This window comes from Nyctereutes procyonoides, unplaced genomic scaffold (genome assembly GCF_905146905.1).
Source record: "Nyctereutes procyonoides isolate TBG_1078 unplaced genomic scaffold, NYPRO_anot_genome, whole genome shotgun sequence".
Taxonomy (NCBI): domain Eukaryota; kingdom Metazoa; phylum Chordata; class Mammalia; order Carnivora; family Canidae; genus Nyctereutes; species Nyctereutes procyonoides.
The window spans coordinates 51,893,837-51,919,077 of NW_026575126.1; the positions used below are offsets into that span (position 1 = coordinate 51,893,837).

The 25,241-nt window shown below is 41.7% G+C and overlaps 1 protein-coding gene across 4 annotated transcripts in view; it reads right to left on the reverse strand.

Annotated features, from left to right (window-relative positions):
- TMC7 (transmembrane channel like 7) overlaps positions 1–25,241 on the reverse strand; it is a 54,570-nt gene that overhangs the window by 7,744 nt on the left and 21,585 nt on the right. For 2 of the 4 annotated variants that reach the window (XM_055341079.1, XM_055341076.1), the window contains exons 5-13: positions 23,738–23,820; positions 19,168–19,313; positions 15,398–15,545; positions 14,198–14,371; positions 11,965–12,122; positions 8,262–8,379; positions 7,863–7,960; positions 5,887–6,073; positions 2,342–2,472 (exon numbers count right to left, since the gene is read on the reverse strand). In XM_055341079.1, the coding sequence (XP_055197054.1) occupies positions 2,342–2,472; positions 5,887–6,073; positions 7,863–7,960; positions 8,262–8,379; positions 11,965–12,122; positions 14,198–14,371; positions 15,398–15,545; positions 19,168–19,313; positions 23,738–23,820 (1,243 nt within the window). Of the gene's footprint in view, positions 1–2,341; positions 2,473–5,886; positions 6,074–7,862; positions 7,961–8,261; positions 8,380–11,964; positions 12,123–14,197; positions 14,372–15,372; positions 15,546–19,167; positions 19,314–23,737; positions 23,821–25,241 lie in introns of all 4 variants that reach the window. The other 2 variants (XM_055341077.1, XM_055341075.1) reach the window with 1 other exon arrangement.

Genomic DNA, 25,241 nt, shown 5'->3' on the forward strand with positions numbered 1-25,241 from the left:
GGGGGTGGCTGAAGCTATTACTTAGGTATGTCATGATGCCTATACCAATTTCAAATAGGTCAGCACACACAAAAAAATGTATGCAGAGAGAGAGAAAACAAATGTAGCAAAATGTTAACAACTGCGACATCCAATGAAAGGTAGAGGAGTGTTCACTATTGCTATTTTTCTAACTTTTCTACAGATTTAAAATTATTCAAAATAAAAAGTGGGGAAAATTTAAATAAAATTACAATGGAAAAATTTTGTAATTAAGGCCTAAAAGAACTGCCTACATTCACATCACAAAGTTCGGTGTATAAGGTTTTCCACTGCCCCTCTCTCTTTATAGATTAAAAAAACATTCTTGGAAGCAACCTAACTATTGCTTAAGAAAATGGATGAGCAATTTATGATCCATTCACAAAACAGAATACTAAAAAACCACTGAAAGAGACACAGAGATGTGAAATGACTGGTTCCCAAACAGAAACTAAGTAGTTGGGAAAAAGGACTGGAAAATGAATTTCCATCATATATACTCTTATGCTTTTTTTAAAAAAATTTTGTGCCATGTGAATGTATTTATTATATATAAAATCAAAGCTAAAAAAACATTTTAAAACAATAAGAGTTCTATATGTGCTGGCATAAAAAAGGGCACAATATAAAATTACATGAAAAAAAAACCAACCAAACATGATTACAGCATTATTCCATATATATATATATTTTTTAAGATTTTATTTATTCATTCATGAGACACACAGAGAGAGAGGCAGAGACACAGGCAGAGGGAGAAGCAAGCTCCATGTAGGGAGCCCGATATGGGACTCGATCCCAGGTCTCCAGGATCAGGCCCTGGGCTGAAGGCGGCGCTAAACCGCTGAGCCACCCAGGCTGCCCCTCCGTATGTGTTTTTTAAGAATAAATACATTGTTTGTATGAATTTCTGGAAGTATTCATAAGATATTAATGGTGGTTACCTTGGTAGAATGGAACCAAGAAGGGAGGATATGGAGAAAATTTTCCTTTTTAATTTACACCCTTTTGTACTGTTTGACTTTTTACATAACATCTATAACTATAACAAAAAACAATAAAAATATATACACTCAAATTGGTTAAAAAATAAAATCTGAGAGACAGATTCAAAGTTCAAGAATTTTAATTTAAAGATGAAGAAATGGAATTCCATAAGACTATAAGTCAGACAGATTGGTAAACTATAGCCTATGGGCCAAATCTGGCCCACCATCTGTTTTTTGATAAATAAAGTTTTAATGGAGCCCAGTCTCATGCCCATTAGTTTATATCTTGTCTATGTTGCTTTCATGATGCCACAAAAGAGTTGAACAGTTGCTATCGACATCATATAGCCCACAAAGACTAAATATTAGGTAAGCTTGCCCTTTACAGGAAATGTTTGCCGGCCTTTGGTATAAATAGTTATATTCCTAGGAAGTAGGGCCACTGGGGTTTGAACCCTCAACTTCTGATTCTTAGTCTTAAGCATGTCTGCTCTTACCAAATTCTACACTAGACTCTACTTCCTTGTGCCATGTTTGAATCATCTCTATACCCCTAGCGCAGTGCTTGTCACACTGAAGACACTCCAAGTCTTCTACAGGGAGCATGTATTATTTTTATAATCAAAAACAAAGAAATAATCCAAGGGATCCCTGGGTGGCGCAGTGGTTTAGCGCCTGCCTTTGGCCCAGGGCGTGATCCTGGAGACCCGAGATCAAATCCCACGTCGGGCTCCCGGTGCATGGAGCGTGCTTCTCCCTCTGCCTATGTCTCTGCCTCTCTCTCTCTCTCTCTCTCTCTCACTGTGTGCCTATCATAAATAAATAAAATTAAAAAAAAAAAAAAAAAGAAATAATCCAAAAGGAGACTAGAAGAAAGGCACAAGGATAAGGGAGTAGGGTAGGACACTCTCTAAAACAATGGCAACACTGCAAGCCCAAATTCTGGAAGTGGGCCAAGACATTCCAGTGTCCCAAGTGAGATTTCAAAATAAAGGTGGGCCTGGCTACCAAAACTCACTTACTGACTTCTGTAGGCGAAGTACCATGAGGAGAGCTAATAAAGAATGCAAGGGACCGTTTACTATAAAAGAGGGACATGTCAGGATGCCTGGGTGGCTCAGCTGTTGAGTGTCTGCCTTTAGCTCAGGTCATGATCCTGGAATCCTGGGATCGAGTCCCACATCAGGCTCCTGCAGGGAGCCTGCTCCTCCCTCTGCCTGTGTCTCTGCCTCTCTCTATGTGTCTCTCATGAATAAATAACTAAACTTTTTAAAAAAGGAGAGACATGTCAAGAAGCAAGCAAATGTTCTAGAAAACAAAGTCATATTTACCGTGCCATGCTGATTGTCAGAGGTATTATTGCCAAACACAGTCCGATCAACAGCACCAACAGGAAGAAGAAATTAGAATTGGATGCTCTGAACTGCCTTGGGGAGGGTCTGCAGGTATAAAGAAGACTCATCTAAAGGGAGAGAAAGAGAAAAAAGTATGATAAATGAGCACATTCATGTGTTCCAGTGGGAATGTAAACTGGTATGACTTTTCCAGAGGGTAGTCAAAATGAAACATGTTTAACCCAGGCCCTAATCCTGGGGAAATTCATCCCGATGAGAAAACAGAATAAAGGAGCCAAAATACATATGAATGGATGTTTACTGCTACAGTTGTTGATATCTGGGAATAACTGGAAGCAACCTAAGTAGCAATCAACAGGGGCCACTTGAAGGTTGAAGCGCATCTGGACAGTGGGAAACCGTGTAACCCTTAGGGTGAGAGAGCTCTACATCCTGCACAGCACTGTGAAATGTGCTATATGATGTTTACGTTTTTTTTTTTTTTTAAGAATTTATTTATTCATGAGACACACAAGCTCCCTTGTTAAGTTTTTAAAAAAGTAGTATTTGGGCAGCTCTGGTGGCTCAGCAGTTTGGTGCTGCCTTTAGCCCAGGGAGTGATCCTGGAGACCCAGGATCGAGTCCCATGTCGGGCTCCCTGCATGGAGCCTGCTTCTCCTTCTGCCTGTGTCTCTGCCTCTCTCTTGCTCTATCTGAATGAATAAATAAATAAATCTTAAAAAAAAAAAGTATTCCTTATAGGTGTTTAAATATGTATTAAATGGATTTACAATAACCTATAACAAGTTAAGGGAGATTTTGTTTCAATTTTTAAAAAAGCATATTTATTTTTCCTCCATATTAAAAGGAAATATTTCTGGGGTGCCTGGGTGGCTCAGTTGGTTAAGTATCTACCTTCAGCTCAGGTCATGATTTCAGGGTCCTGGGATTGAGTCCCATGTCAGGCTCCCTGCTCTGCAGGGAGTCTGCTTCTCCCTCTGCCTCTCCCTCTGCTCTCTCACTCACTCTCTCACGCTTTCTCTATCTCAGATAAATAAAATCTTTTAAGAAAATTAAAATAAAAACAAATATTTGTATCGAGGCAAAAAAAGACTTGTAGAAATACCAAGTGGAAAGGGGCGAGGGGATAGTAACAGGCATAAAATTTCTCCTTAATATTTAAAAGATTTTTAAAAACAATTTTATTTATTTATTCATGAGAGACACAGAGAAAAAGAGAGGCAGAGACATAGGCAGAGGGAGAAGCAGGGTCCACGCAGGAGCCCAATGGAGGACTCGATCCCAGGACTCCGGGATCGCTCCCTGAGCTGAAGGCAGATGCTCAACCACTGAGCCACCCAGGTGCCCCTCTCCTTAATATTTTTAAAAACTACTTTATGGGGAGGGGGACCCAAGCTGTTCTGACGTTAGCAGTCCAGAAAATCTCATGAGCTGGATGGTAATGAGTACCAAGGACCCCTGATGTCCTCTTTGGGGGTGGCTGGCTGGTCAGGCCTGTAGTGTCAGAATTCAGCCCAGTGCCCATGACCTATTCTGTTACCCCCACACGTCTTTATTTGGCCAAACACAAGGAAAGCACTGGGTGACTAATATTTTCTGGAAAAGGAAAAAGTTCTTCTAAGTTTTCTCATACCCTTCTTTCCTTTGGTGCCTTTGACCAATGGAAGTTTCCACATGAAAGCACCAGAACGTTCTTCAAAAGCCAAAACATCTGGGTAGGAAGTATGGCCCAATTCAAGGCTCTGCTTACTTAAGTATTCAATACCTTAAGTTCACAGTGCCTGGGTTGCTAAGTTGGTTGAGCATCTACCTTCAGCTTGGGTCGTGGTCTCAGGGTCCTGGGATCGAGTCCTGCATCAGGCTCCCTGCTCAGCGGGTAGTCTGCTTCTCTCTCTCCCTCTGCCCCTCCCCACCACTGGTGCTCTCTCTCTCTCATATTAAAAATAAATAATAATAAATAAATACCTTAGGTTCTAGAGTGAAGTACATCTGGAGTCACTCATAAGCTATGTGACCTTGGGCCAGTTACTTAACCTCTCTGAACTTCAGCTTCCTGATTTATAAAATATGGCTAGTATTAGTACCTACTTCAAAAGATGTGTGTAAGCATTACATGATAACCTGTGTAAAGTATTCAGCAGAGTGGGGGCCACATGGTATTCTAACAACCATGATTGCTGTCATTATTATTAATACTACTATTATTATTATTATTTCCATTTCTGAATCCTTAGGGCTTGGCATAATAGGTAATTAGTGAGCATGGAGCCTGTTAACAGAGGGAATCTCCGGAAGAAGGGATCGAAGTTACCATATACATATCTGAATATAGTTTATAAAGTTTTTTTTTAAGATTTTATTTATTTATTCATGAGTGACAGAGAGAGAGAGAGAGAGAGAGAGAGAGAGGCAGAGACACAGGCAGAGGGAGAAGCAGGCTCCATGCAGGGAGCCGATGCAGAACTCGATCCTGGGTCTCCAGGATCATGCCCTGGGATGAAGGTGGCGCTAAACCGCTGAACCACCCTGACTGCCCAAGTTTTTTTTTTTTTTTTTTTTTTTTTTTAAGATTTATTTACTTTGAGAGAGAGAGAGAGAGTGGGTGGTGGGGAGGCAGGGGCAGAGGGAGAAGCAAGAAGAATCTCAAGTAGATTCTGCACTGAGTGCAGAGCCAGAAGCGGAGCTCAATCTCATGATCCTGAGATCATGACCTGAGCTGAAACCGAGTAGGACACTCAACCGACTGCACCACCCAGGCGCCCTTGTATATAGTTTAATAGTGAGCATAAATTGCCTCTCTAATAAAAAAAAAAAAAGAAGAAGAAGCTCAGTTAATAAGCCCAGATCAGTTAGTCCTCCTCAGGGCGACTCTACCCAATAAGCACGTATCTCAGGCACAATGCTTGGAGATCTGCGAGCCATTTGAGGAGCTACACAAATAAATGAGACCTGAAAATAAATACACTGGCTCCAACATCCAGATGGAAAATCACAAAACTTAAATTAATAGGGACACATGGGTGGCTCAGTAGTTGAGCATCTGTCTTCAGCTCAGGGAGTGATCCCGGGATCAAGTCCTGCATCGGGCTTCCTGCTTGGAGCCTGTTTCTCCCTCTGCCTATGTCTCTGCCTCTCTCTTTCTCTGTGTCTCTCATGAATAAATAAATAAAATCTTAAAACAAAAACAAAAACTTAAACATTTTGTGAAACTAAACGTTTTGTGATCACTAAAATGTGCCACTGTCATCTCATGAATCAATTGTGGCTCAGCTCTTAGATGGTTTCTTACAAAAACATTTAAATCACAGAAGCAGAAAAAGAAACCCTTAAACAAAACTCTGGAAATTATAAAGATGTGGAAATCCATTCAAAGTCTTTTTTCCAGAATAAAAATATCTATCAAATAAGGGATGTAATTTTGATAGTTTGATGGGGTGTGCATGGGCTGCAAATACAGGACCTGCCTTGCTAAATCAAGAATGGTCCAGAATATCAGCTCCCCACCCCTGCTCTCTCCTTACCTCTTTCACATAAAAGATGATAATGAATTTCAAGGTTGCAATTGCAGGAAGAAGAGGTGAGAAAAAGGCTCCAATCCAGCAAATGGTTTGCCCATAGACGATCCCCAGAACATTATCAGGAATGGCAAATTCCTGCTGTCCCCAGCACTGAATCAGCTTCCAAGAGGAACAGTAGGTCACCAGGAGCCTGGAAACAAACAGGACAATTTCTCACCAGGATGGCCAGCGCCTGCCAAGGCCACAGAACCAGGTCCACTAAATCAGGGCTGTTTCCACACACATTTCTTGTGGAAACTGATGAGTCACATGCCTAGAAGTTGCCGAATACAGTGAACTCTGGAATCCTTAAGACCAGAGGCTGAATCTCAGATCCACAGCTTCCGGCCAAATAAGGTTAGACGAGGCTCAGTATTCCTCATCTGGAAGGGAGGAGAATTATAACACCACCTACTTCACCAGGTTGTGGTGACAATTAATGACATGAGCAGTCTCTGGGCTCTTGCTTGCCACTCAGCCCAAAGAGTAATGCACATTCACATAGAAAATGTCTTATGAGAACCCTAGCACCCAGCACACCACTTCCTGGAATCCTACTACAAGTTTCTTACAGAAACCCTAGGACTCAGGGCCCAAGATTAACACACATAGTGGTTCACTATAGATTGCCACATATTAGCAAAAATACCGGAAACAATCTAAATGCCGACCAGTAGGGGCCATGATGACAAATTATAAGGCATGGACTTATACTACACATTCTTTAAAATAAATGAAGAAAATCTATGTGTCTTGACACAAAGTTGTTCATGATATTCTGTGTGTACAAGGCGGAAAAAAAGGGCAAGCTGCACACCAGTGTGGATGGATTGTGATCCCATTTATACGGGGAAAAAGAACACTTCTCGCAAGACTGTGTGTTTACCTACATATATAGTTATGTAAATGTGTTTTTATTTTTAAGGACTGCTAGATCTACCCCAAAGTGTTAACAATAGCCACCTCTGAGAAATGAGGTGAGGCTGGGGAGCTATTCTATAAAGTTCTGTATTTATTTAAATTCTAAATATTTAACATCTTTTTTTAATAAGCACACATTCCTGTCATATTTGTGTAGGTTTTTAAAAGGAGTGTTTTGAGGCACCTAACTGGCTCAGTCAGTTAAGTGTCTGACTCATGATTTTGGCTCAGACCATGATCTCAGGGTTGTGAGACTGAGCCCCGTGTCAGGCTCAGCACTGAGCGAGGAGCCTGCTTAAGATCCTCTCTCTCCCTCTGCCCCTCCCCTCCCCCGCTCTCTCATTCTCTCGCTCTAAAATAAATAGATATAAGTAAATAAATATATAAATAAATAAATGGAAAGTTTATTTTTTTAAAGTTTATTTTTAAGGGCTTACTGGACTACTCGACATGCCTGGATAATTTGTACATCTGGGTAAAAAAGTGGTTAAGTGCAGAGTTTCACCTAAGGCTCAGAGATGCCAATAATAATAATGCAATGACATCATAATCATGATGGTGATAGTTAATATTTTTTTGAGTGCACAGTACTTTTATCTGCATTTTCTCATGTAATCCTCACAACTGTGCTGTGAAGTGGCTCTGGCTACTATACTATCCCCATTTCACAGGCAGAAAAACAGGCACAGAGCTAAATACCTTGCTCGAGGTTACATGACCAGCAAGTGGCAGTGCTGGGGTGTGAACCTGGAAGGTCTCCCCGGAGAGGAGCTGTGCTGATGGCTGGAAGCCATCTCCATGGAAGCCTCAGGGAACCATTTCTGTTCATCCTACCTTTCAAGGGGGCACCTAATGGACTAGGGGGTTGATGTCCTAGAGCTGGTTGTAAGTCAGTGGATGGTCGTCAGTGATTCCTGTCAGCACTCTGTGAAGAGCAGCTGTGATGGGAGCCCCCACTGGGGATGTGGGAGGTACAGGAGGGGTAGGTGGAAAGAAGAGGGGGTATCCCTCACACTTACTTTCTAGGAAAATCCACAAAAAGTGTCACAGCCAAGATGATGATGAGGTCAAAGATCATCAGCTTGTACATTTCCTGCCCAACCTGGGTCTCCCAACACTGAAACCAAAAAAGATCAAAAGAAAATGAGGCCCAACTGGGGCAGAGAAAGCCAGGTTCTCACACTCCTTCCAATGCCCTGTCCACCCTCAGATCCTGTGGCCTCTGGAGGATCTGAGCTCCAGCAGAGACTCTGGTTTTCAAGCCTATAGACATACCTCCAGTGTCAACTCTGCTACACAGTAAGAAAGTGGATCAACTGGGATTCAAACCCATAGTTTGAGGGCTGTTCTCTTGACGTTGAGCCTGTCGCCCCACAATGGCCACCCCCCACAGGACGCTTCCACCCCTGCAGGCTTACCGGGTAGAGTTTCTGGTTGTAGCCACAGAGCTCACAGGAGTAGTTATCACAGGATGTAATCTTGGAGCCCAGGGTGAACACCAGCACACAGATGGTAGCCAGCCGCATAAAGACACACCTGCAGGGAAAAGAGGGAGGAGAGAGGATGGGAAGAAGCAGCCTCAGGGCAGGCTGGCTCCTTGGAACTGAGGCTAGAGGGCAGAAAAGCTTCAAAGCAAACCCACAAGTAATTAGCATTGTGGGTCTATTGATTTCGACTCAGGTCATGATCTCAGGGTCCTGAGATCAAGCCCCATACTGGGCTCCACACTCAGCATGGAATCTGCTTGAGATTCTCTCTCTCTTCCTCTCCCTCTGCCTCTCCCCCCTACTTGTGTGCACTCTAAATAAATAAATCAAACAATAAATAAAATCATTTTTAAAAAATCTCTAGGGATCCCTGGGTGGCGCAGCGGTTTAGCGCCTGCCTTTGGCCCAGGGCGCGATCCTGGAGACCCGGGATCGAATCCCACATCGGGCTCCCGGTGCATGGAGCCTGCTTCTCCCTCTGCCTATGTCTCTGCCTCTCTCTCTCTCTCTCTATCATAAATAAATAAAAATTTAAAAAAAAAGAAAAATAAATAAAAAATAAAAAATCTCTAAAATGGGAGCACCTGGATGGCACAGTCAGGGAAGCATGCAACTCTTGATCTTGAGGTTGTAAGTTTTTTTTTTTTTTAAGATTTAATTTATTTATTCATGAGATACAGAGAGAGAGAGAGAGAGAGGCAGAGACACAGGCAGAGGGAGAAGCAGGCTCCCTGTAGGGACCCCAACCTGGGACTCGATCCTGAGACTCCAGGATCACGCCCTGGGCTGAAGGTGGCGCTAAACTGCTGAGTCACCCGAGCTGCCCGAGGTTGTAAGTTCTAGTCCCACATTGGGTATAAAGATTACTTAAAAATAAAATCTTCTTAAAAATATCTAAGGGGCACCTGGGTGGCTCAGTTAAGCACCTGCTTTCAGCTCAGGTCATGATCCCAGGGTCCTGGGATTGAGTACCCCCCCTGCCTAGTAGGGAGCCTGCTTCTCCCTCTCTTGCTCCCCGACTTGTGTTCTCTGTGTCAAAAAATAAATAAAATCTTTAAAAAATGATAAAAAAAACAAAAACACTTAAAATGGTAAATTTTATGTGATGTATATTTTTTGCTACAATTATTTTAAATGGCAAGGGAAAAAAGGCACCAGAAAGCTGGCAATTTCTGAATCCACGATGATAGAGCCACACTGTAGAACATTATGCATTCCTGAAGGGAACTAATTGAATCTTCTAAGTAAGAGGTTTGAGTGATGTCTGATATACTGAGAATGGGAAAAGCATGTTACAGAGTGTCACTTACATATGATCCTATTTCTAAAAGAATACAAAATGTGCGAATGAACAGGAACTCTGCAGATGAGGGCTGCCTGGGGAAGCGGGATTCAAGACAGAAGGGCAGAGTGGGCTAACCATTTTTTAAAGATGCTTTTCTATTGCTTGATTGTAAAAAATAAAAGAAAGATAGAAAGATGAGGGATGCCTGGGTGGCTCAGTGGTCAAGCATCTGCCTTCAGCTCAGGTCGTAGTCTCGGAGTCCTGGGATTGAGTCCCACATTGGGATCCCCTCGAGGACCCTGGTTCTCCCTCTGCCTATGTCTCTGCCTCTCTCTGTGTATCTCTCATGAATAAGTAAATAAAATCTTTAAAAAGAAAAAAATAAAGATTAAAAAGAAAAAGCAAAGTCACACATCTGCTCACTCTTCTCATTATGCAGCATGCCACCTGACATTGCATCCTTCCTGGTGGAATGCGAGTACCCAACACCACTGAGGAGGGGCCTATAACTAAAAATGGAATCTAGGGGTGCCTGGGTGGCTCAGTCAGTTAAGCATCTGCCTTTGGCTCAGGTCATGATCTGGGGTCTTGGAATCCAGCTCTGCATCAGGCTCCCTGCTCAGTGAGGAACCTGCTTCTCCCTCTTCCTCTCCCTCTGCTGCTCCCCTGACTTGTGCTCTCTCTCTCTGTCAAATAAATAAATAAAATCTTTAAAAAATAATAAAAATGGAATCCAATAAAAAGTCAGAATCTACACAGCAGTTTGTATCAACTGTAGGCTACAGAACGACACAACGTGAAGAAACAATGAACTACATTCACACTAGGGGACATTCTACAGGACAAATGCCCAGCTTCTCCCACAAATCAATGGCTTAATGAAAGGGGAGGGGAATTCTGAAAAGAAAAAGGGGGCTTAAGAGACATAATGACCAAACATAGCATGCGATCTTTGTTTGGATCCTCGTTTGAACCAACCAATCCTAGAAAGTCATTTGCAACTTTAGCAGGAAACTGATTTAATTTTATTAGGTTTCTGATAATCGGTTAACGGGGGGAAAGGTGAAATAAGATTTGCTTAAAATAATCCAGCAAAAGTGTGTGTGTGTGAGTGGAGGGGACAGATGAGATAAGTAAATTGTTGGTAATGACCAAAACTAAGTGATGGGGGAGACTGGGTGGCTCAGTCAGTTAAGTGGCTGCCCTTGGCTCAGGTCATGATCCTAAGGTCCTGGGATCGAGCCCTGCATCAGGCTCCCTGCTGGATGGGCAATCTGCTTCACCCTCTCCAATGCTTGTGCTCTCCCAACTCTCTCAAATAAATAAATAAAATCTTAAAACAACAACAACAACAACAAAGAAACAAAAAACCCTGAGTGATGGGCACATGTAAGTTTATAATACCTTTTGTTGTGTTTAAAGTTTTCCATATTAAAAAGTTTTTAAAAATGCAAATGCCATTTGAGGCATGAAACACTCTATTTCACACAATCCCCTCCCAGTCTTCTTCAACTTATTTGTGTTAGATAAGACCCTCCTTTACAGCTGTTCTTTCTTTTTTCTTTTCTTTCCTTTCCTTTTCTTCCTCCCTTCCTTTTCTTTCTTTTGTTTTCCTTCTTTCTTTCATTCTTTCCTTCCTTCCTCTCTCCCCTCCTTTCTTCCTAAGAAACTGAGTATTTATCTAGAATGAGAAGAGATATTATCACAAATTATAAGAAGCCCACTGTAGCAAACATAGTCTTGACCTGGCCACACATTCTCGGCACTCGCTATCCCAGCAGATGCCATAGCTTCCTAATGCAAGCACCCCTCTCTTCCCAAGGCCCATATTTGGGGGGTAGTGAGGTAGGAGCATGGGAGAGTTGATGCCTCTGGGAGCCAGCCACCCTTACGGAGTACAGGATAAACACTTTGGTGAGTGGGAACCCACTAAGATATTTCCCACCTAAACTCCCAGTTGCCCGATGGGACTGAGCCCCCACTGCCAATAGCCCCAATAAGACACCCTTAATCAACTGCCTTCCCTTCCCCCTCTCATTTCTTCATTCCCCTGCTGGTAGACACTTGTCATTTCTAATATCTTCTGAGCAATACCACCTCCCAGGGCCCCAACCTATGCCCTCAGCTGCTGATGCACTAATACATGAACCAAAAATATAATACCACTGAGTACATGCTTAAGTCAAAGAAATTTCATTGCATGGGCAAACTCTGATTCATTCATGGGCTGCCTAAAGGTTGTAGAGGATTCTTGGCTCAGCAGGAAAAGGTGCCACAGTGGATTAGCAATGTCTGCCATGGGCAAGAAAGTGGGCAAGTGGTGACCTGCTTGGCATGTCTAGGCATTACCTAAGAATTGTCAGCCGGATCTCAAAGCCTGGGGAATAATCCTCATAGTGGATGATCTTGGCAAAGATCATTGGTGTGATAAAATTGGCCAGCGTGATCACAATAGAAGGCAGGTACAATATCAAGAGGTTCTCTCCAAAAACCATCTTGTCAATTTCCTATAAAGATAACAAAGGGAAGTTGCATCACAATAGAATTGATCTTGGAAGAACTTAACTATATGTACTCAAGTCATGTTGTACACCTTATATATGTCAATTTTATCTCAATAAAACTGGAAGAAAAAAAAAGAACTCACCTATACATATTTAGATAACAAACAAAACGAAACCCATATGTCATTCAACATGGCCCTTAAACATAAGCCATTTCCGGGAAGCCTGGGTGGCTCAGTCGGTTAAGTGTCAGACTTTTGATTTTGGCTCAGGTCATGATCTCAGGATCGTGAGATGGAGCTCCATGTTGGACTACATGCTGAGCATGGAGTCTGCTTGGGATTCTCTCTCTCCCTCTCCCTCTGTCCCTGACACTCTGTCTCTCAAAAAAAAAAAATTATTTTTATTTTTGTTTTTTTTTCTTTTCCATTTTTTTAAATTGAAGTTCGATTTGCCAACATATAGTATAACACCAGTGCTCATCCCATCAAGTGCCCTTCTCAGTGCCCATTACCCATCCCCCTGCCTGCCTTCCCTTCCACTACCCTTTGTTCATTTCCCAGAATTAGGAGTCTCTTATGTTTTGTCACCCTCTCTAATTTTTCCCACTTGTTAAAAAAAAAATTTTTTTTAGGGGATCCCTGGGTGGCCCAGCAGTTTAGCGCCTGCCTTCAGCCCAGGGCGTGATCCTGGAGTCCTGGGATCGAGTCCCACATCGGGCTCCCTACATGGAGCCTGCTTCTCCCTCTGCCTGTGTCTCTGCCCTCTCTCTCTCTCTCTCTCTCTCTCTCTCTCATGAATAAATAAATAAATAAAATACTGAAAAAAAATTTTTAATAAAATAAACATAACATTAAATAAAATAAATATAACATAAGCCATTTCCTTTCTTGGGTATTCAAATAGAGGAACCATACTCAGTACCACAGGAAGAAAAACTAGCTCTATTGGATTAATTAAGGTCAAGTATTAAAAAAAAAAATCCACGTAGTCTGTATCAATGGGCAATTTAAAGTATTTTCAAGGCCATAGTAGTCATTGATTTGGACTAGCCATTCTCTATTTCTTTCAGGGTAATGGATTGTTTGGCCATATATATGGTCATATATAAAACCATGTATGGTTTTATATATAAAATATATAAAGTTTATATATAAAATATATATAGTTTATATATATATAAATATATATATATAACTATATATATATATATATGGCTCCCTGCATGGTGCCTGCTTCTCTCTCTGCCTATGTCTCTGCATCTTTCTCTGTGTGTCTCTCATGAATAAATAAATAAAATCTTAAAAAAAAAAATTCTGGTCAAAGGGACATGAGCAGACATTGCAAGTGCAAGCATCAGGTCCTGCCCTTGAAGGAAATGGTGTGCCTTCCCATCCCACTCACCTACTTCCCATTGGCTAGAATGTGGAGGTGTTGAACCATCTTGTACCATACAAAAGAGGGTGTAGCCTAAGGATGTCAGAGACACAAGATGGAAAGAACCTGGGTTCCCCAATGATTGATTTCATGAAGCAGAGCCACCAGACCAATATGGATTTTTAAAACCACTGCTATTTTAGGTAAACTGAGGCCCTAACTAGTAAGTAGTGGAATTGGGGATTAAATCTAAGCAGGCAAATCTGAATTTGAATATTGTGGATTCCAAGAGAAATTCCAAACACCCTTTTTGGATGCTGTTGTATTTTTATTAAAAGTAGAAACTGGAGGTGCTTGGGTGGCTCAGTTGGTTAAGCATCTGCCTTAGGCTCAAATCATGATCTCAAGGTCCTGGGATCGAGCCCTGTGTTGGGATCCCTGCTCCATGGGGAGTCTGCTTCTCCCTCTCTCTGTTGCTCATGCTCTCTCACTCTCTCTCTCAAATAAATAAACAAAATCTTTAAAAAATAAACAAGTAGAAATTGGTCACCTCTGATTTTCAGTTCTCTGTCACAGCAACCAGAAATCCTTGTGTATAAAACAGAAATGATGATGGTCTCTACCTCAGAGGCTTGTAATACACTTGGCAAACCTAATGTCCAACCAGAGTAAAAGTTAAACTACTTTCACAGAGGACTCACTTTTTTCATGTGCTCTTGTGAGAATATTGTTGCTCTATAGATTGCATAAAAGCATGCCGCCAAAACAGCCAGAACGATACAGTTCAAAAACAGCCTCAAAGAGTAAATCCGTATCGTCTCTTCTGATGTCCTTTCTGCTATCTTTTGCCGTATTCTTTCTTCCTCCAGGTCTGCCTGAGGGCCAAAGAAAACTCATCCGTGAGCACGGGATGAAGGGATATTCAGGGGTGGAATCTGTGATCTTTGTCATACCCCATCCATCCATCTCTAACACCTTCCTGTTAAGAGAAGATACCTCTGCCCAGGCATCTCCCCAGACCAAGCCCAACTAGCTTTCACGTCTACTAGGGGTCTACGTCAAGGTAGGGCCTCCTATCTAAGACCACAGGTAGGGGCACCTGTGGCTCGGTCTATTAAGGTCTTCCTTTGGTCAGGTCATGATCTCAGGGTCCTGGGCTAGGGCCCTCAGTCAGGCTCCCTGCTCAGCCGGGAGTCTACTTCTCCCTCTCTCTTTGCCCCTCCCAGAACTCGTGCTCTGCATGCTCTCTCTCTCTCAAATAAACAAAATCTTAAAAAAAAAAAAAAAAAAGGCTGCAGTTAGACTTTGCAATAAATGTGAAAAAAGAAGCATAACCTATTCATGGCATTACTTATAGGTAGTATGTGTCTCATTCCTTTTAAACAAATAATACATTGGGTTTGATACCTTCCATCTCACTTTATTACGCTTTTGTTATGACTGTCCCCTCCTTTTCTTGGTGGGTTTGGTCAAGATCCTACTTCTTCCTCTTTCTCCCCTTACGACTCTGGAAATTCTCTTGCACTTTTTTCCCATTCTCTCCACTCCACCTTAGTTCTGTTTCTCCTGGTGTAAGTGATGCATGACAGATTCTCATCAAGTGGAAAACTAACAGGATAAGGTGGTGGGGGAAGGAGGGAAGACATCATCTCCTCCCACCCGCTCTTGTCCCTTCCAATCCCCAATCCACCTCCCCTCCAACCCCAGTCCACCAGCTCTGGGGAGCTGTTCTGCATGGAAAGTTCTTGAAAATGACACGGGAAACTTGCTAAGCACTGGTGACCGCCTGCCCCTGACCCCCTAGCTCCTCTGCAAGCTGCAATCCACCCCCCTCCTCCTGCTTTCCAAGGCACAACTTTGCTGGCAAGGAACCCACCAAGAGAAAGCCCAGGAGCACTCACTCGGAGCTCATACCGCAGGCTGCTGTGCTTCAGATCTGCCATGCTGCGGTTGGTGATGCAGAAGTCCCAGCCGGCAAAGATCTTGTTGCAGTAACTCTGGAAGTGTTCCTCACTCCGGATCAGGTTGATTTTGAACCCTTCCACTGACCTGAACCCCAAAACACCATTACCCTTCTTATAAGAACAACAATGGAAATACAGGCCATTGGCTTTGTTTACAATAAAAAAGTTAAGCCTGGCTGTCTTTTCCACTCATTTTGACAGGGACAAGTTTTGGACCATGCTATACATGCGTGGCAGCTCACCAGGTAGCTCATTGTTGAAGATCATTTCCTTTCATCTATTTGAGGGCTTCTCTCACAGCTGGAATAAAATCCAAACTCTTTAACACAGCCTAGAGATCCTGTACTATGCCATCTTTCCTCCCATGTGGCCATTCTGCTGTAACTACCATGGCTTTTCTTCCTTTCTTATATGCACAAACTTCTCTGGCCCCAGGACCTTTGCACTTATAGGACCCTCCACCCACTCCTGGGACACTTCTTCCCCTGCATCCTCCCATGGCTGCTTCTTTCCTATCATTCAGGTTTCGACTTAAATATCCCTTCCAAAAACACCTCATCACCCTCTCTAAAGGTGTGACCCCACTGCAGGTTAGTCTATTTTCTTCACAGCAATGCACCTAATCTATAATCATTACGTGTTTACTGCTTGTAGCCCCTTAACCTGACTTAATTTTAAATTCCTTGAGGGCAGGTACACTGGATGTGTTGCCACTTTTATATCTGGAGTGCCTGGACTGTAATATGACCACCATCCAACCTAGGGATAAATGAATGAATGACTTAAATAGTAAAATATCCAAATATTTAGTGAGCACATGTTCAGGTCAGATTCCACTCTGTTTCACACTTTGTAATTTTAATTTATTCAAACGCTTTCCCGGAAAAAATACACCCTAGCATTTGATGATATGAAAACATCATACGTCACACACTGTGGAAATGAAATGGTATTTTTTAGGATTTGCTAGTACATTGTGAAGACCACAGAAGTGTAAGGAATTACAATGATCATTCTGCCAAAAGGTCACAGCAAAAAAATTTATATTAGAACCACCTGGAATGCTCTTCCAAAATGCAGACTCCCAGATGGTTTCAGACTCTGAGATTCTTAATTCGGTAGGTCTTACATGGGGCCCAGAAATACATTATTTTATAAAGCTCCATGGTGATTCTGAGGTCCTATCCCAGTTGATAACCTCTGATTTACACCAAAACTGTAGTTTACAGATAAGAAGTTTAGAGATACAGAGAAGGGAAAAATTATTTCCCCAGATCCAGAGTTATTGGCAGAAGCAGGGCTCATTTGATGATGATAATGATGATAATTTTAATTCAATAAATGTCTGGAGGGTGCCAGCCCAGTACCGAATTCTTTACCTACCTTGCTTCACTTAACCCTCCTAGTAACCCTTCCATTGTGCACGTTTCACAGGTGAAGAAAATAAGGCTCACAGAGGAAAAGTGGTGTGAGAACCATGCATGGTCTCTGGACTCCAAAGTCCATATTCTTTGCCACTTACAGCACTTCCTCATCGAGGGATAGGCCTTTCCCCATTACATTATATCCAGGCCTCCCTCCAATCTTCCCCAGGAAGCAATTACAGCCCTGAAGTGAGGAGCCTGAGCAAGGTCTAGAGGTGGACTCACTATTTGACTAATAAAGCTGATTACTTCTGCAGGGCACCTTCCAAGGCCCTGTGAGAGCCTCCATCAATGTGTTCATTTGGTACTCTATTTTATTTTTTCAGAATTTATACAAGATATTTTTGTAATCTTCATCTTAAAGAAGGCCCCTCCAAATTGTCTAAACCACAAGCAGACACTGGGTCTGTCCCTGTCATAATCATAGAGTGGCAAAGCCAGACCCCAATCAACTGACATTTCTTTACCAAGCATCTCTCTGCTCCCAAAATGAGCCACTGCTTGTTTGCATCAATGTGCTGCCCATTTCACCAGGTGATAGACACACATCACTTAATTTTCATCTCACAGATACCAACTCAGGGTACGAATGCCCAGCTGGGCTCTGGAGCTTTCTCTAAGGTGAAACTCTAGCCTCCATGGAGGGCAAACTCAATCCTTAAAATCCTGGTCCCTTCTATGCCTGTGATAAGGAGCTTCGCAGCCTCGTGGCTTATAACACCTATACTCTCAAATAGATGGTGAAGTAAGAGAGGTGCCCAACCATGACCCTGCCCGCCAGGCAACATGGTTGGGGTAGAGATAGCAAGCTGTCCATTAAAAACCTGTGGTTCTCCTTCTGTAGTATAATGTTAGTGCTAGGAAGTAATTGCTAGCCAGGAATACTTCCCAGCTTCCTTTGCAGTTAGCCATGTTCTGTGAATAAGCTGTAGCCAATGGAATGTGAGTGAGGTGCATCACTTCCACGCCTAGCCCATAGAGACCTTCCATGTGATACTCCTCTGTGGTTGTTTCCCCTTCCAGCCCTTCCAACTACATGCTGAAGATGGTTGAACTTTGTAAACCTGAGATCCAGAATGACTGAGGAGTCTACCCCCCTAACCCGTGTCCCTATTCAGAACTTCATACAAGAAAGATACACATCTTCTATTGTGTTTGTGCTGTCATCTTTTTAGAATAGTTGTTTGTTTAATTAATTGATAATAGTTAATTAATTAAAAGTGATGAATCAGGGATGCCTGGGGTCCCCACAAGGAGCGTGCTTCTCCCTCTGCCTATGTCTCTGCCCCTCTCTCTGTGTCTCTCATGAATAAATAAATAAAATATTTTTTAAGGGGATCCCTGGGTGGCGCAGCGGTTTGGCGCCTGCCTTTGGCCCAGGGCGCGATCCTGGAGACCCGGGATCGAATCCCACGTCGGGCTCCCGGTGCATGGAGCCTGCTTCTCCATCTGCCTATGTCTCTGCCTCTCTGTCTTTCTCTCTCTGTGACTATCATAAATAAATAAAAAAAAAAATAAATAAAAAAAAAAATATTTTTTAAAAAGTGATGAATCACTGAATTCTACTCCTGAAACCAATATTGTACCATATATTAACTGACTAAAATTTGAATAAAAATTTTAAAAATGCAATTTTCATATTCCTCACTATTCCTTTCTTGGGAATTGGCATCTCCCACTAAACCACTTGCCTACCATGGAAATACAAAGTTTTCATATGATGACTTACTGGCTTTAGTTGAAGGGTTAGGGTTGGGTACCTGGAAGATGCAGAGCCAACAAGTCTCTTCAAAAGGATTTCTGAACCTGTGACCTTGGAAGCTGCCATCAGGAGAATCAGAGATGAAGGAGCCCTTGCTTTTGACTGTTTGGAAAATGTATACCTATATCCTTAATCTTCCTGTAATTTGGAGTGTCCTCCCTTCCTTGGTTCTCTCAAATCCCCTTTACCCCAGTTAGTCACAGTTGGGTTTCTGCCACTTATAACCCAGTAGAGACCTGATTAGTATCCACATCAGATCAAAGATAAGGTTAATACAGCACTGGCAAATACATGCAATAATGATTGACTGAAGAACCCCGAGGTACTGCTTCAGCTCCCAAATCTTGCCTCTGTTTCCTCCAGGTCTCCTCAGCCCACAACATATTCACATACCTTTCTTACTATAGCCCACTCTTGGACTCTGCTTACCTTTTGGGCAATGGCTCCCAAGGTCCATGGACCTCCAACCCCCAGCCATCAAGGGTAATTCAAAAAGAATACAATGACCTGATAAATTTTACCTTTTCACTATCCAAAGAAGGCTCAGGGCCAAGTAGGCAATTGTGCTTAACAAATAAGCCAGGGGCAGATCATATGTGAAGTTCTGAAATTTCACCCCATCAATGGTATAATGTCCATAAAAGAGGCAGGTCTCCTCCAAGAAACCCTGAAACAAAGCCAAGGGCAATGAGGTCAGACTGGTGAGTTCACTGCGGGGAACCAGATCAGTCTCTGCCTCGAGGAACTCACATGCCAGTTCATCCCTGAATTTCTAGATACCAAAACAATCTCAGGGTCACAAGGAGTGCTCAGTTAGTGCTTGGGGAACAAAGCATCTATAAAACCTGAGCATTAAAAATACAGAGTTGTATGATCTGAAAATGAAATTAAGAAAACAACTCCATATGCAAAACAGCAGAAAGGGTAACATACTTAGGAATGGATTTAACAAATGAAGTGTAAATCTTATATTCTTAAGACTATAAAATATTGTCTAAAAGCTTGAAGATCTAAATAAATGGAAAACATTCTCTGTTCATGGATCAGGAGATCCATGGCAATCTCCAAATTGATCTACAGATTCAACACATCCCTATCAGAATCTCCAGTGGCTTCTTTGTAGTACTTTACCAGCTAATCCTAAAATTAACATTGAATTGTGAGGGACCTAGAATAGTCTGGACAATCTTGAAAAAGAATAATAAAGTTGGGAGACTCACACATCTCAATTTCAAAACTTACTATAAAATAACAGTAGTCAGGAGTCTGTGGTATTAACATAAGTACAGACACGTAAAAGGTTGTCAAGGTGCCACAGTCAGTTAAGCACCCAACTCTAGATTTTGGTTCAGGTCATGATCTTATGGTCCTGAGACTGAGCCCCCACATCCAGCTCAGTGCAGAGTCTATTTGAGATTCTCTCTCCTTCTGCCCCTCCCACTCATGCTCTTTCTCTCTCTCAGATAAATAAATCTTAAAAAAAAAAAGAAGAAGAAGAATAGACACGTAGATCAATGGAATAGAATTGAGGCAAAAAATGAAACTATACATCTATGGTCAATGATTTTTGATAAAGGAAAGAATAGTTTTTTCAAGAAATGGTGCTGAGACAACTGGATTGTGCACACAAAAAAAGAGAGAGAGAGAGAGAGAGAGAAGGAAAGAGAAAGAGAAAAAGGAAGAAAAAGAAGTTGAACCCCTACTTTATCCCATATATAAAAATCAACTTTTGGATTAAAGACTTAAGTACAAGAGCTAAAACTAGAAAAGAGGACTAACAGAGAAAACAGAGGTCTAAAGTCTTTGTGACCTTGAATCTGTCAATGAATTTTTAGATATGACACCAAAAGCCCAAGCAATGAAAGAAAAAATAAATACAGCTTCAACAAAATTAAAAACTTCTGTGCTTCAAAGGACACTATCAAGAAAGTGAAAAGATAAGGCGCCTGGGTGGCTCAGCTGGTTAAGCACCCAACTCTTGAGTTTGAATCAGGTCATGATCTCAGGGTAAGGGATTGAGCCCTGCATCAGGCTCTGTGCTAAGTGTAGAGCTGGCTTGGGATTCATTCCCTCTCCTTCAACTCCTCCACTCCTCCCTGCCCCCGCTCAGGCAATAAATAAGTAAATAATAAATAAAATCTTTAAAAAGAAGTGAAAAGAGGGACGCCTGGGTGGCTCAGCAGTTGGATGTCTGCCTTCAGCACGGGGCATGATCCTGGGGTGCCGGGATCGAGTCCCACGTCAGGTTCCCTGTAGGGAGCCTGCTTCTCCCTCTGCCTGTGTATCTGCCTCTCTCTGTGTCTCTCATGAATTAAAAACAAACAAACAAACAAACAACAACAAAAACCCACAAAGAGATTCTACTTCACAAACTAGGTGGCTATCATCAAAAAGTCAGGTGAATACCAAGTGTTGGTAAGAATGTGGAGATGCCATAATCCTCATACACTGCAGATGAGAATATAAAATGGTGCAGCCACTTTGGAAAAGTCTGGCAGTTCCTTAAAATGTTACATACAGGGTTACCATTTGACCTAGTGATTCCACTCCTAGATGTATGCCCCCAAAGAATTAAAAGGATATGCCCCCAACAAAAACTCACACATGAATGTTCAGGGCAATATTATTCATAATACCTAAAAAGGTGTAAACAGAGATGCTGGGGTGGGGGAGGGTGCTCAGTGGTTGACTCTGCTTTTGGCTCAGGTCATGATCCTGGGGTCCTGGAATCCAGGCCCCCATCAGGCTCTCCACAGGGAGCCTGCTTCTCCCTCTGCCTATGTCTCTGCCTCTCTCATAAATAAATTTTTAAAAATTAAATCTTAAAAAAGAACAGGTGTAAACAACCCAAATGTCTATCGTGAATGGATAAACAAAATGCAGTATATCTGCACAATGGAATCTTATTTGGCGGGGACAGGGAATGAAAGACTGTTACAATATGGATGAACCTTTAAAAACTCACTAAGTGAAAGAAGACAGAGACAAAAGACCATGTACCAGACCACGTATATAGATCATGGTTGCTCAGGGCAGGTTAGGAGGATTGGCAGGGGATACCTAAAGGGTAGAATATTTCTTTTTGAGGTGATGAAATTATTCTAAGATTGGAGTTACTTCCATTTTTCACTCTACAAATTCTGTATTTTTTATGATAACCATGTATTCTTATATTGAGTATTTAAGCAAATATTTTATTAGAACAAAATGTAGAAACAGTAGACTCCACCTTTAATGCTTCTGAAAGCTGGACACAAAAAAAAAAAAAAAAGCTGGACACACAGGCTATAAAAACTTGCCCAACTATGTGAAACCTGTTTTAAATTGCCCCAGGTTGGTATTAGGGCTGTCATCAATATCAACCTCAAAGTAATGTAACATTATAGGCTAAGATTATAGGGCAAAGATCCAGTGGGCCTAGAAAATAATCCTTCTGATTTGATCATGAGCTCAACTCTTTTCAGCAAAGACAAGCTAGTGTCTAAAGATATTAATTAATTAATTAATGACAAAGACAGAGAGTACATGAGAGAGAGCACAAGCAGGGGGAGGGCAGAGGCAGAGAGAGTAGTATACTCCCCACTGATCAGGGAGCCTGATGTGGGGCTTGATCCCAGGGCCCCAGGATCATGACCTGAGCCAAAGACAGATGCTTACTGACTGAGCCACCCAGGTGCCCCAGCAAGCCACTGTTTAATCTCTCTGGCCAAGTCTTCTCTCAAAACATATAATTTAGGGACCATTTATGACCAAATGCATCTAAGTGTTCTACAATTTTTCCTCTAAGGAAGGAGGTTATGGTGTGTGGAGAGCCACAAAGAAAAACTTTTTTTGTGGGATATCATCTACAGAAATGAGGCTAACAGCAGTTCTGGGAATCTGATCCCCCTTTGCTTTCACTAATGACCTTGGGTTAGTCACTGAATTTCTTTCCTCCTCACATGTTCTATATAGCTTCCATTTCTTCTTTTGCATAGTGGGAATTTTATTTTATTTTATTTACTTATTTATTTATTTTTAAAGATTTTATTTATTCGTGAGAGACACAGAGAGAAAGGCTAACCCCCATAGGTAGAGGGAGAAGCAGGCTTCCTGTGGGAAGCCCAAAGCAGGATTCGATCCCAGGACCCTGGGATCACAACTGGAGCCAAAGGCAGATGCTCAACCACTGAGCTACCCAGGTGCCCCTAAAGGAGTGGTTCCTAACCAGAGGCAATTCTGTTCCCCAGGAAATATCTGCAATGTCTGGAGACATTTTTGATTGTCACAACTATGGCTGCTACTGGCATCTAGAGGCCAGGGGGGCTGCTAAACTTCCTCCAGTGTACAGGACAGTCCCCACAATGAAGAAGTATTGGATCCCAAACATCAATAATGCTGAGGTTGAGAAATCCTGGTCTAGGAGGCAGAGATGGCCACTTTTCATAGCTACATCTTATTTCCTGAAAAAACGTGGGATAAGCAAATGGAAGCACACACCCAAAATTAATTTTTAGAAGAAAGAAGATAAAAAACCTTTGGAATTACTGTAGGAAGGATAAGCTTAGTTCCAATTTGGAGCAAGGGCTCAAAACCTAGAGATAAACAGACTTTGAATTTCAAGTAATGTATAAGAACATGTATAAATGTGGTGTGTGCACACACACACACACGGGCACATGTATGCATGACTCATATCTTTGTGTGTGATTTCTGGGAGGAAGAGTCATGGCTTTCATCCAGGTGGTCTGGGACCCCAAAATGTAATGTTTTATAATGTTTGAGAAATTAAATAATTCTATCTGGGTTTATTTTCACTGAAACTTCTTTCTTTGGGAAAACTCAGTATTTGAGGCAAGTCAATATGAAGGTGGCAGCACTAAGAAAAGGCCAGTGGCTGAAAGCAATAAAATCTAGTTCCTGCATATTTTAGCAGAAAGTGGGTGAACATTATCCTTGCTGTTGAAGTCACTGCAAAGCTTGTTTCTTTTTCTAGTTAGTACTTGGGTCAACTCTTGTGTCTGGCTCTAAATGCAGACATTCAGGAATCTGACCTTTAAATTACCCCATGTTCAGTCTATTAAGGGTACAAATACAGAATTAAATACTTACAGTGCCAGAGAGCAAGTCTATGACATAACTATAAAAGTAAATGAGTCCAGAGCTACTTATTGGATATACTGTGCATTGAACATCTGTAAAAAACAAAAAGAAGAACATCAGTAGAAAACAGTTGTACAGTTTCTGTAACTTGTCTATCAAAGTTTGTGTAAATATGCATGCACATGCATATACATTAAGAGATGTCACATCAAATTATGTATGGATGTGTTTGTGAATTTGTGGTTTTCTATTTGTCATGCAAACCACAATCCACCAAGTAAGGCAGGATTTTCTCCTCTCACTATCTTCCCTACACATCTATGGATATATGTCTTTTTCTATTCATTCTGTATGTGGGTCAACTTAATAGCATGTGTTTTCTGTTTGTATTGGTATGTTGTGGTTTCAGGTTCATGTTTGCACATGCTTTGGAATATGTGATTGATAAAACTGTGATTCCACTGTAAGCACATCCAATTTTAAAAGATCTCTACATGTGGGTAAATAAACATACAGGTTCATTAAAACAGCCTATATATTTATACATGCATAAATAACCAATAAATTATTTGCATACCAATTTTAGTGACACTATTGTATCCTTAAACAGCTAATTCACTTTTTCTGTATCAGTGAGCTATTGCTGTGTAACAAATAACTGCAAAGTCTCAGTAACTGAACATACCAAACATTTATTTTCTCATTCATGGAGCTGTGTTTCAGTTCATTGAGCTGATTTAGGCTGAGCTAGGATGGACTCCAGGCTTCCAATTGGGCTCAGGTCTGCACCATATGACTTTATTCTGGGGCCCAGGTTGAGGCAATGGTTATCTGGGTGATGCTCTTCTCATAGGCAGGCCAACCACACAAGTCATTTCAAGCAAATACTCCACTGGACAAAACAAGCCACATGGCCAAGTGCAATACCAATGAGGCAGAAAGTATTCTCTGCTTACAGTGGGAGGCCCTATAAGGTCACAATTACAGGAGAGGGATACACTGAGGAAATTAACTCAATATACCACTTCTCCTGTAGGCCTTAGCCTCCCCTTTGTTAAAAAAAGTTGAGCCAGTTCCTCCAAAGGCAATTCCAGTTCTGCCATTTTATAATTCTAACATAAATCAGGCTCTGATTCAGCTCACTTACTTCTGACCCTTAGCATAGAGCTTGATACCTAGAGGGGATTCAATAAATGTTTGTAGAATAACAAAAACGTTCCCTATTTGAATACATAGGATGACCAAAAGTTGTGATCTATCTTGAGAACTCAGTAAGAAAACACAGGTGCAGCACTTGCCATAATGTCTGGCACATGACTGGTGGAAGATAAATGTCACCATTATCAGAAATAAAAGTCTCAAAGTAAAGTTACTAGAGTAGGTTATATCATGTTTGCTATATATTCCACTTTCCTAGCCCACAGGGCTCCCCACAAATGTGTTGGTGAAATCAAGAGTGGCCAAGGTGACTTGCTTGGAGTATTGAGGTGTGACAGAAATGACAGGTGCCATC